The sequence below is a fragment of the Pyrgilauda ruficollis genome, unplaced genomic scaffold (assembly GCF_017590135.1).
Source record: "Pyrgilauda ruficollis isolate IOZ18807 unplaced genomic scaffold, ASM1759013v1 scaffold62, whole genome shotgun sequence".
In the NCBI taxonomy this organism is placed as follows: Eukaryota; Metazoa; Chordata; class Aves; order Passeriformes; family Passeridae; genus Pyrgilauda; species Pyrgilauda ruficollis.
The window spans coordinates 1,241,476-1,253,292 of NW_024527933.1; the positions used below are offsets into that span (position 1 = coordinate 1,241,476).

Here is an 11,817-nt window from a genome sequence, read left to right on the forward strand (position 1 = left end):
CTTTCTAGAGCTTTGTTGTAAAACTCAATTACTGCAATCTGTGTTTGGAGATCTTTGGTGTAAACATACACATCTAACCTGCTCCCTCTCTGTGGACTCAATCAAAAACCCCTGAAAGCAAAGGAGTTAGAGCAGTGAAACTGATATGAGAACATCTGAAGGCTCCCAAACAGCATTATTTAAGATACTGTAGTGTCTGGGTAATTATAAAACATTGTGAAGCAGAGACTCACTTCCATTCCTGTAGATAAAGAGCTGGATTTTACAGCATTCACTGAGGCAAACCCAACAGACCATGAGTGTGAGCTAGAGACTTCGGGCCACAGGGGAGCAAGGAGATGGGTTCCCACCTTCTAATTCCCACTGATGGGGGTTAAAGAGGGAAGGGAGGCAGGGTTTGCCCTTGTCCTCGGTGTGGTCATCTCTCCCTGTTCCTTATTGACTCTTCTCTCTCACAGATCCATTGTCTACTTGGAAATTGATAACCGCCAGTGCATCCAGTCATCTTCCCAGTGCTTCCAGAGTGCCACTGATGTGGCAGCATTCCTGGGAGCCTTGGCCTCCCTTGGCAACCTGAACATACCCTACAAAATAGAAGCTGTCAAAAGTAAGTACAGCTGGTCACTTGAGGAGGAGAGACAGCCAAAACTTTCCAGCCTTCCTCGAGTTTGGTTATCTGTCAATTGGCTGCACTTGAGCACAGTCTGGTTTTAATAACCTCACTTTTTTTTTTTTTCCTTTAAATCTTTTCTTTAAAAAAATTGCAAGCCCACTTTATTATTTTTGCTTATTCCAGGTTTTATTTCAAAATCATTATCACTCTAAAAGTTATTAAAAAAAGAAAAGAAAAAGAAAACCCAAGCAGCTCCAATCAATCAGTGACATGCAAGGAGTTGAAGTTTGTATCTTGAAAATCCCCCCTAAATCCTTTTGTCTTAACAGCTCAATGCAAGCGCAATGATTTGAAGTTTGCTAATCCTTTTCCTTAAAGGAGAAAAAAGTGAAGCTGTCTCCTGGTGCAGGCTGCCTTGTGCAGCCGAGAATTTGCCGATAGTTTGCAATTCTGATTAATAGCGTATAAAATGACCTTATTTTGGGGGGGGGGAAGAGCTGATTTAGATCAGACTTAGGTACCTCTATTAACAAATTTTCCTTCATTTCCACTCCGTCCCTGGTTTGCTATGCAGCTTAATGTCTCAGCATCTCTCTGTGCCCCACTGTTTTGTAGGTGAAACAGCCGAGCCCACGAAGAACTCCCAGCTGTATCCTATGTACGTGGTGGTGGCAGCGCTGGTCCTGCTCGCCTTCATCGGGCTGGGGGTGCTGGTGAACCGCAAGCGCCGCAGGGAGCATGGGCAGCTTTGGTTCCCAGAAGGCTTCAAAGTGACAGAGTCCAGCAAGAAGAAGCGACGGGAGCCCCTCGGGGAGGATTCTGTTGGGCTGAAGTGAGTAATTTGCTTGCTAACCCGATGGACGTGGCGCAGCAGGGCTGCTCTGGGCTCCTCTGGGAGAGCCTGCTGGAGTGTTGTTCTCTAGTGCATCGTAGTGGTGTGGCAGGGAGGAGAAGAATCAGGGGTCTTAAAGTTCTGCATGGGGAAGAAAGCAGTGTTCTCTCTGGTTCGTGCTATGTAATCATTTTTCACTTAGTCAGAAATGAAATGCAGCCTGAGGGAACCTCCTGGATGTTGGTTGATTCCTCTTTCAGTTTGTGCCTGTACGTGGACAAACACCACAAACAGTTCCTGCAGAGGAGATAACTTTTTCTGTGGTTTTCTTTTTAAAGACCCCTCAAAAATGCTTCGGACGGCACGCTGATGGATGACAACCAGAATGAGTGGGGTGATGAGGAGACCTTGGACACCAAGAAGTTCAGGGTAAGCCCTCTGCCACATTCCCTGCCTGTGCTGCAGGCAGTCCCTCCTGGGTTTGTCACACAAGGAGCAGAGGGACCCTCAGGGCCCCTCATTGCTGCTCTCAGCTCCTTTGCAAGCCTGCCTGTGACAAACACACACCTTGGAGCCTCACAGAGCTTCCCAGGCTGGAGAGAGCCCAGGGTGCTTTCCTGGGAGCTCATCCCTGCTGTTTCCCTCAGTACGAGGAGCAGGCGATGCTGCCGGACACGGATGACCAGACGGATCACAGGCAGTGGACGCAGCAGCACCTGGACGCCGCTGACCTGCGCATTTCCTCCATGGCCCCGACGCCTCCTCAGGGGGAGATCGATGCTGACTGCATGGATGTCAACGTCAGAGGGCCGGGTAAGGACCCTTTGCACTTCTGCACTGGCTGGCAGCTCACGTGGAACCCTCCCTGAGCCCCTGCAGAGGAGCAGCCCCACGGCCCTCCCTGTCCCTTGCTGGTGCAGAGTCACTGCTACAAGCTCTGCACCACAGCGTTGCTGTTGTGTGTGATTTAGAGAGGGACCCTGTCACATTTTGCTTTCCATGAGAACTCTTTTGTTCAGTAACTGAGGTGGAAATTACAGAAGTACCTATTAAATCACCCAGGTTATCTCTCTGCTGCTCCTGTATTCTTCTCCTCCCACCCAACTGTACATTTCACAGTCTTCCTTTAAGGTTTTTTACAATGGTTAGTAGCTTTTTAAATTCTTACAAACACTTGGTCTTCCCCACGTCTGTGAAATTGTCCTCTGAAATAATGAAGGTATTTACCATACTCTATTTGCTTTGAGCAACCTTCCTTACAAACTGCACCTTACATGGAGCAGATGAAATAGGAAAAGCAGTGAGATACCACTAAGGAATTTCAGATCCATATCAGAGGAAGGATATTCGTGTTTGATGTTCAGAACTAGTCAGGAACTCAGTCTTGGTGCACCCGGGAGAATAAGCATCTATCGCAGGCAGAGCATCTGGCAGAGCCTCCTGCATTACAGAGGGTAAAAAGCCTTTTTTATCCTGGGCTCCCCTGTGCTTTCAGACGGCTTCACCCCCCTCATGATCGCCTCGTGCAGCGGCGGAGGGCTGGAGACCGGCAACAGCGAGGAGGAGGACGATGCTCCCGCCGTCATCTCCGACTTCATCTACCAGGGAGCCAGCCTGCACAACCAGACTGACCGCACGGGCGAGACCGCCCTGCACCTGGCCGCCAGGTACTCGCGCTCGGACGCTGCCAAGCGCCTGCTGGAGGCCAGCGCTGATGCCAACATCCAGGACAACATGGGCCGCACGCCGCTGCACGCCGCCGTCTCCGCCGACGCGCAAGGAGTCTTCCAGGTGAGCCGTGATTTGGCCGCCAGTTTTGGGGTTTTCGGGGGGAAATCGTGGGGCTATGTGGAGGGTCTTATCACAGGGTCTCCTGCTCAGCTGGGCAAGGTGTGGGGTGACAGTTGTAAGCGAGGTGTGGGGTGACTTTTGGAAAAAATGAAGCTCCTGTTGTCTTGGGGAACAGCAAAACAGCAACCCCATGGCAGCAGGCCTGGACTGGGAGCAGAACTGGGGAGATGAACCTTTGGAAAGGGCATTGCAGGTCCTGAGACCTGGATACCTGGAGTGCCTTGCTGTCTGCTCCTCCTAATGTTTGTGCTCCCTCTGTTTTGGCCCTGCTTGTGGCAGATCCTGATTAGGAACAGGGCGACAGACCTGGATGCCCGAATGCATGACGGGACCACTCCCCTGATCCTGGCTGCTCGTTTGGCTGTGGAGGGGATGCTGGATGACCTCATCAACTGCCATGCTGACGTCAACGCCGTGGATGATTTAGGTACTGAGGCAGCAAAAACACCAGCTCACCCAGACATGGGACAAAAGGGCTGCTTGCTGTTGATCTCAGCACTCTCTAATGTGTGTTGTATTTCGTGGTTTTCCTCTCCAGGCAAGTCAGCCCTGCACTGGGCAGCTGCTGTGAATAATGTGGAAGCTGCAATGGTCCTCCTGAAAAATGGTGCCAATAAGGACATGCAGAATAATAAGGTAGGCTCTCCTAGGCTGATAAATGTGAGTGAAGAACCATTTGGGGAGTCTGTTAAAGAGCAATTTCTGGCTAAAATACAAATGTCTGGCGCTGAGACTCTGATTCGATTGTTCTGCTGTGAATGAAGTTGGATTTAGCTCAAAGGAGCACTGTGGGATTTGGTTGTAGGGGTAATGTTGAGGTGCCTGGTGAGCAGTGTCTTTGGGGCCACCTCCAGCATGTCCTGGGTCACTCACAGGATTCCTGGTTTGATATCAGTACAAGGACATGGCTCAGCAGGGTAGGAAAAAAAAGGAGCAAACCCTCACCAGAGGAGAGATGGTGGCCACCCAACAACATGGGTGTGGAGCTCAGGGCAGCGCTAGCCAGGAGAATCTGTGAACTCAACCCTAACCAAACCTTGCTGGCTTTCCAGGAGGAGACCCCACTGTTCCTGGCAGCCAGAGAAGGGAGCTACGAAACCGCCAAGGTGCTGCTGGACCATTTTGCCAACCGGGACATCACGGACCACATGGACCGGCTGCCGCGGGACATCGCCCAGGAGCGCATGCACCACGACATCGTGCGCCTGCTGGACGAGTACAACCTGGTGCGGAGCCCCACGCTGCACAACGGCCCCCTGGGGGCACCCACCCTGTCCCCCCCGCTCTGCTCCCCCAACAGCTACATCGGCAACCTCAAACCCGCCGTGCAGGGCAAGAAGGCCAGGAAGCCGAGCACCAAGGGGCTGAGCTGCAACGGCAAGGACGCCAAAGACCTCAAAGCCCGGAGGAAAAAGTCGCAGGATGGAAAAGGGTGTCTGCTGGACAACTCCGGGGTGCTGTCGCCAGTGGACTCCCTGGAGTCGCCGCACGGGTACCTCTCGGACGTGGCCTCTCCCCCTCTGATGACCTCTCCGTTCCAGCAGTCCCCTTCCATGCCTCTGAACCACCTGCCAGGCATGCCCGATGCCCACCTGAGCATCAACCACCTCAACATGGCGGGCAAGCAGGATATGGCCATGGGCAACTCCAGCAGGATGGGCTTCGACTCGGTGCCACCGCGCCTGTCCCACCTGCCGGTGTCCAGCCCCAGCACGGGGATGAGCAGTGCCCCCATGAGCTTCTCGGTGGGCAGCGGGGCCAGCCTGAACGGGCAGTGTGACTGGCTCACCCGGCTGCAGAACGGGATGGTGCAGAGCCAGTACAACCCCCTGAGAGGCAACCTGCAGCCCGGGGCGCACCAGCAGCCCCAAAACCTGCAGCACGGCATGATGACCTCGCTGCACAACGGGCTGCCCACCACCAGCTTGTCGCAGATGATGAGCTACCAGGCCATGCCCAACACCCGGCTGGCGTCCCAGCCCCACCTGATGCAGAGCCAGCAGCTCCAGCAGATGCAGCAGCAGCAGCAGCAGCAGCAGCAGCTCCAGCAGCCCAACCTGCAGCCCCCGCAGCAGCAGCAGCAGGCGCAGCAGCCCCAGCAGCCGCCGCAGCAGCCGCAGCAGCACCACAACCCCAGCGGCTCCAACGGGAGCGGCCACCTGGGCCAGAATTTCCTCGGTACGGAGCTGAGCCAGCCCGAGCTGCAGCCGGTGAGCGGCAGCGCCATGGCCGTGCACACCATCCTGCCGCAGGATTCCCAGATGCTGCCCACCTCCCTGCCCTCCTCCCTCGCCCAGCCCATGACCACCACGCAGTTCCTGACCCCTCCTTCCCAGCACAGTTATTCCTCCCCCTTGGACAACACCCCCAGCCACCAGCTCCAGGTGCCCGACCACCCTTTCCTGACGCCGTCGCCGGAGTCGCCGGACCAGTGGTCCAGCTCCTCTCCTCACTCCAACGCGTCCGACTGGTCCGAGGGCATCTCCAGCCCTCCCACGAGTATGCAGTCGCAGATGGGACACATCCCCGAGGCCTTCAAGTAGAAAAAAAACAACAACAACAACAAAAAAAAAAGGTGTTTTAGAGACGCTCACTGCGAGCCAGAAGCTGGAGGGAGATCTTTTTCTTTTTTAAAAGGACGTCGGGATGCTTTTATTAAAGGATCCTTTTTAAATATGTTTTTATAAAAAAGGAAAAAAAAAAAAAAGAAAAGAAAAAGACGAATTAATTCCTTTTTTTTTTTTAGTATTTATTTATGTACTTTTTATTTTACATGAGAACACTGCCTTTTTATTTATATGTTCTATTGTTAAGAACTCAGTGTGGGACACCAGTTGTGTTTTGAGAAATCAACAAATTAGGTTTTTATAGGACGTTCTCTTTTGTTTGGGGGGGTTCATTGTGTTTGATTTGAGAGAAAATGTTTATGTAAAGCTATAAGCAATGATTTCTGATTCTGAAATGCCATTAATTTATTTTTTTTCTCTTTCAACTCAGAAAGAGAGGTGAGAAAGAAGAGGGGAGGGAAAAATTGACTAAATACCACTCCTTAAGGGGAAAAAAATTAAGTATGGACAAATTTTTTAAATGTACTTTAAAATGTTTCCTTTGCAATTATATGAGAGGACATTTTATGGTACCAGTCATGAATCTTTGTTTAAATTTCAGTATTATATAGTTGTACATTTGCCTTGATAATAGAAATTTTTGTTCTCTCTTGTTTTTATATATATAAAAATATATATATTTAAATGATTTTTATGATCTAAAAAAAAGAAAAAGAAAATCAGGATTATAGACCTGTAAGAACAGTTTCTAAGCTAAAAAAAAACCACCCTACAAAACATGAATACTGTCCCCCATCAAAAAGAAATGTATTTACCAAACTTCCAAGAGAGCAAGCCCATAACTATGGAGTATATACACAAAAGAGACTTAATTTTACTTTGAATATCTTTACTGATTTTTTGTTTTGTTTTCGTGTTTGAGTAACTGTTTTAAGAAATAAATGCCAATATAAACTTTGTAAACCACATCCTTATTTTAAGGATGGCCTGCCTATTTTTTAGAAGAAGGTGTGTCTGGCAGTGCAGACACCCTGAGTGAGATTACAAAGCATTATCACACTGCCACCCCCACGTGCTCCTCTGGCAGAGCCCTCACTGGGTGCCCAGTGGGATGTGCTGCTGGTTTTGGTGGGAGGCTGGACTGGCCAAACTGGAGGGCGAGGGGCCAGCACAGCTGTGCTGTGAAACGTTGACATTTTGCTCTGTGTTAGCCTGGAGTGATGCATCTTTTTTTATATTGATGTGCACTCTTTCTGTGTATCATGTAAAATATAGTATAAGCCTGTGGCAGATTTAATGTTTGTAAATATGGGGGTTTTTTTGGTTTGGTTGGTTTTTTTTTTTTTTCAAGAAAAGGTGGATTTTGTTTCAAAAATCTAAATGAGCAAGTCTTAAATATATCATAAATATATCACCTTATAGAGGTGTTGGAATATCACTCACTCGGGTGCAAAAGCAAGCAGACACCCTAAGACTAGATAATGTGTATGGGACAGGCAGATAGAGAGCAGTTAATCAAGAAAACCTAAGAAAAGGGTTCCTTTTCCTCATTCTTTTCTATTAGAACACCAAATAAAATGGATATTTCTCAAGGCACAGTGCCTTGCTGAGCACTCATCTTAGTTAACATTTCAGACCATTGTTATTGTGACACGCCTAATATGAGTGATAAAAACATCACGTGGTGTTGAATCTTCCTATGTTTTATAAACTAGAGTGTAGTTTAAGAAAAGATATCTTCTGTAATAAAGTTATCTACATGCAAAGTTGTAGTTTGCAAAAATGATGTATTTTTTTTGGTTAACTGATTTGCAATAAATGATGCTTCTGGGCATCTAGATTTTACTAAAACTGGAACTTGGTGTTTTTGTTACGGGTCAGTTGAATTCTGGATTTGACACCAGCTGCTCCTTGCACAGAGGGCTGGAGCTTCCTCAACATCTTGTTCTCTGTGAGAAAACTCAGAGAAGAGCTTTGGACAATGAAAACTTCTCTTTTCTGCTAAATTCTCACTGACTTGAGACACCTGAGCAAGGCAGGAGGGGCTGTGCCCAGGTAGCTCTTTACCTGCTGTGGGTGCTCTGATATCCTCAGGCCATCAGGTCAAGATCTAAAAGGGGAAACGTGGAAAAATTGTTTTAAATACTGTCCCTCATGCATCTTCAAACAAGCCAGGAACAGCAGCACCAGAGGGACAGTTTTACTTGTGCCACTCTGGGGACAAGCACCACCCAGAAATGTTTGCTGTCCTTGCTGTGCTCAAGATTTTTAAGGTAATTTCATTTAATTTCATTTCATTCTTTCTCTACCCCACAGGGACTCTGCAGTGCAAATGCAGCTGCAAAGTCCCCAAATAACTGGATATAAATAGCAGAGCCATTGACCTCCTCCCAAATCACATAAGCCTGGAATGCTGGTATTTTCCACTCCGTGGCTGGGGAGGGAGAGGACTTGTGTGTGCACGGGCCTGGTGTCCATCCAGGGCCACCAAACACCTGCTGCACAGCTGGTGCTGTGACAGTGGCATTTAAGTGCCACCCACAGCAGTGAAATGCACCTTCAGAGGTCAGGGAGGTGACATTCCAGGACAGGGAGCCTCAAACTCCATGGAAAGGGGTATTTTAAGGGAGAACAAACCCCTCTTCCCCCTGCAAAATGTGTCACCAGTGAGGATCTCAACAGGCAGAGCTGGGCTTCCCAGGATGTGTCAGCCCCTGCCTGTGGCTGCATCCCATCTGGAATGCCCTAAATGGAGTTTGTCTGCCTCCAGCGTGACTCACACACGAGCTGCTCACAAATCCCACCCAGCCCAGCCTTCCAGGCTTCTCCCACACGTTCCCATCCCTGAACCAGCCCAGTGCTGCCACTGGGGCTGGGGCAGGCGCATCCCAAAGGGAGGAGGCTGTAGAAGGATGCTCTCCTGCCTGGTCTGCTGTAAAACTCAGTCACTCGTGGGCAAGGCAGGAATTTGGCCTGGGATAGATTTATAAAAGGGGTTTATGAGGACATGGAAAACAATGTGACATTGCAAGAGGCAACACATGTGGGCTCGTTTAACCAGAGGGGCTGCAAAGTATGGGATTTTCCATGAGGAGTGGTCAGAGGGACAGGATGAGGAAAGAGGGGGCTAAATACCGTGGAAAGAAGCAAATGGATAGATACTAATTAATTGTCCACAAGCTAATTCACACTAGAAGTCAGTTAAGGTTTCTAAGGAGTAGAGGAAAAAGGATGCAAAAATTTCAGTTTTAAGTGTTTAGCCCCAAATGACTTTGATTTATGAAGGCATCTGGTGACCAACCAACCTGTGGGTACATGAGATGATTGTGGTGTCACAGATCCAGCTGGCATGGAGGCTAAGTTAAAGCAGAAACAAGAGAAATGGCCCCAGTTTCAAACTCTCACACTTAAGGCTTCTTCCCACACCCACCAACCCACCACAAGCTCATCTTCACCTCGTGTGGGTAAAGATTTTTTAGGAGCTGAACTTCAAGCTCTCCCAGCACCAGAAGATGCTGAGGAGTTATGGATTATGGCAAGCACAGCTGCCTCAGCATTCCAGGTGAAAAAAGCTGAGAAGCACCAAAATCACATCCCAGGCTGAGGGAAGGGTTCAGGAGCGCTGGCGTAAAACAAGATTACCTATTGCCATGGCAGGTATGTTGGTGCTCTGAGGAATCCCTGCACCTGAACTATTTGTTTACATGCTGGAGGGCTTGGTTTTTTTCACCCTGTTTTCATTATTCCTGCTCAATTAGATGGGACATTTAGAAACTGCTACTCTGTATTGCTTCTCCCTCCAGGCTGTTGGTGTTCACTGGCAGCTGCTCCAGCCCCGATTGAGGAATTGTTGCTGGAACTGAAATCAGCCCCTGAAGAATGTGCCAAAGGAGCCAAATTCATCTCGGGTTTAGCCTCACACAGCTCAAATCACACAGGGGTTAATGTGGCTGGGGTAGTCTGAATAAGCACAGCAGCTGAATGAGGAAATAAATAAAACTCAGGTTGTCCGGTTGGCCAACACGGTGCAGAATACTGGTAAGAGATAGAGATACTCTCCTTTAGCATTTTCCATGTTTCTAAACTCAAAGAATGATCCTTTTCATAGCAAGCCCGTGGGGCAAGGTTGTGTTTCTGGTTGTGTGCAACCTGAAGACTGAATAAATTACCAGAAAAAGGTCAGAGTCGTTTGTGTTGTATCTCAGGTGAGCTGAGGAACAGAGCAGCTGTGGCTGCCCCTGGATCCCTGGAAGTGTCCAAGGCCAGGCTGGATGGGGCTTGGAGCACCCTGGGATAGAGGAAGATGTCCTTACCCCCGGTAGGATGGGGAATTGGATGATTTTTAAGGTCCTTTCCAAGCCATTCTGTGATTCTGTGAAGCAGGAGACAAGGACACACACTGTCCTCACTGGCAAAGGTTTTCATTTATAATGGATCGCTCCAGAACTACTGCTGAGTACAGCAAACCAGCTGGAAAACTTCAGGTTAAAAAGGGATTGCATGTTTTAATTGGAGATTCTTTATAATCACATGTTTATCAGGAGAACAGCAAAGGTGAGATCCCATTGTTGGTGTTTGCATCGTGTTCTCCTGTATAAGGGGGTTAAATATGTAACATAAATATCTAACTATAGGCACAGACGTGAGCCATTGATGCTATTTAGCACACAAAAAGCCAATCAGGCTAATTAAAATCATGTTTCCTCAGATTACACCTGTTGGGGGAAATATCAAGGGAGAACCAGGGCTTTATCTGCAACTCATGCCTGCACAGGGAAATTGCATTTGACAAGCTGGTTTATAAGAATGTTCCTACAAAAGAGGGAGATGAAAGGCACTTAAAAATCACAGCGCTGCCTCTGGTTCCCACACCAGCATCAAAGTGCTGCTTCCCCTGCCTGGCTGGGGCTTTGAGGATATTCCCCTGCTTTAATGATGCGGAGTGCAGGAACAGCTCTGCACTGATAGCGACCCTTGATTAAGATGTTTGTTTAGGTCGTTGTGTTTTCCTCTCCAAGGCTTGCTGGGTGCAGGGCGTGACAGTTTCCATGCTGGGGAATGACAGGCATTCTTCTGGTGGCTGGAACAGGGGTTCACACCTCCTAAAAAAGCTTTGTGTTTGTAAAATAAAGCTGAAACTCACAGAGATATGAAGCTGATGAAGGGTCTGGAGCACCAGGGGCGGATGAGGGAGATGAGGGGGCTCAGCCTGGAGAAAAGGAGGCTCAGGAGGGAACGTTTTGTGCTGCTTCTGTGCTTTTGATTCCCAAAAAAGCTGTTTTCGTGGAGTCACAGACTGGTGTGGGTTGGAAGGGACCTTCAAGATGATAATTTTGGATGACCTTGTCCATCATCTCCTTCTCCCTGTCCATGGCTCCCTGACAGGAGGATGGACACGAGGGACAGGGTGAGAGGAAGCGGCCTCCAGTCGTGCCAGGGGAGGCTTAGATTGGCTATTTGGGAAAATTTCATTGTGGAAAATTGTGAAATTGTAGAAGAGGGTGGCTAAGCCTCGGAACAGCGCTGGAATCAGCATCCCCGGAGCGTTCAAAAGGGATGTGGGATGGCGTTTAGCGGTGAGCACGGTTCTCGGTAATCTTGGAGGGATTTTTCACCCTTAAGGATTCTGGGATTCATTTCTGATTCTGCTGCTTTTGGACACGAGCACCCCAGCCTTCCCCAATTAACCTGCCTTTCCTAATTAGTCCCCCACGGACGTGCAGGACAGCACAGCACTCTGTGAGGGAGAATCTCGTTTTCCGTGTCTGTAAACGCGGATTTCTCAGCCCCGGCCCGCTGTGGGCAGCCCCCGGCCCGCTGTGGGCAGCGGCTCCCCCGGGCCTGGCACCGGAGCCGCGGAGCTCTGTCCCGCCCTGGCGGCCACCCGCGCCACTGCACCCGCACCGGCCAACCGAGGGCACCGGGACGTGCACGGGGCCGCGCTCCGCCGCTCC

General features: G+C 49.4%; 1 protein-coding gene across 2 annotated transcripts in view; it reads left to right on the forward strand.

Moving 5' to 3' along the window:
- Positions 1-7,708, forward strand: part of NOTCH1 (notch receptor 1) — a 41,943-nt gene extending 34,235 nt beyond the window's left edge. For both annotated transcript variants that reach the window (XM_041483901.1, XM_041483902.1), the window contains exons 27-34: positions 459-607; positions 1,229-1,445; positions 1,784-1,874; positions 2,093-2,258; positions 2,941-3,236; positions 3,576-3,723; positions 3,835-3,932; positions 4,349-7,708. In XM_041483901.1, coding sequence (XP_041339835.1) covers positions 459-607; positions 1,229-1,445; positions 1,784-1,874; positions 2,093-2,258; positions 2,941-3,236; positions 3,576-3,723; positions 3,835-3,932; positions 4,349-5,839 — 2,656 coding nt within the window. In that variant the 3' untranslated portion in view covers positions 5,840-7,708. The remainder of the gene's footprint in view (positions 1-458; positions 608-1,228; positions 1,446-1,783; positions 1,875-2,092; positions 2,259-2,940; positions 3,237-3,575; positions 3,724-3,834; positions 3,933-4,348) is intronic.
- The last annotated feature ends 4,109 nt before the right edge of the window (positions 7,709-11,817 follow it).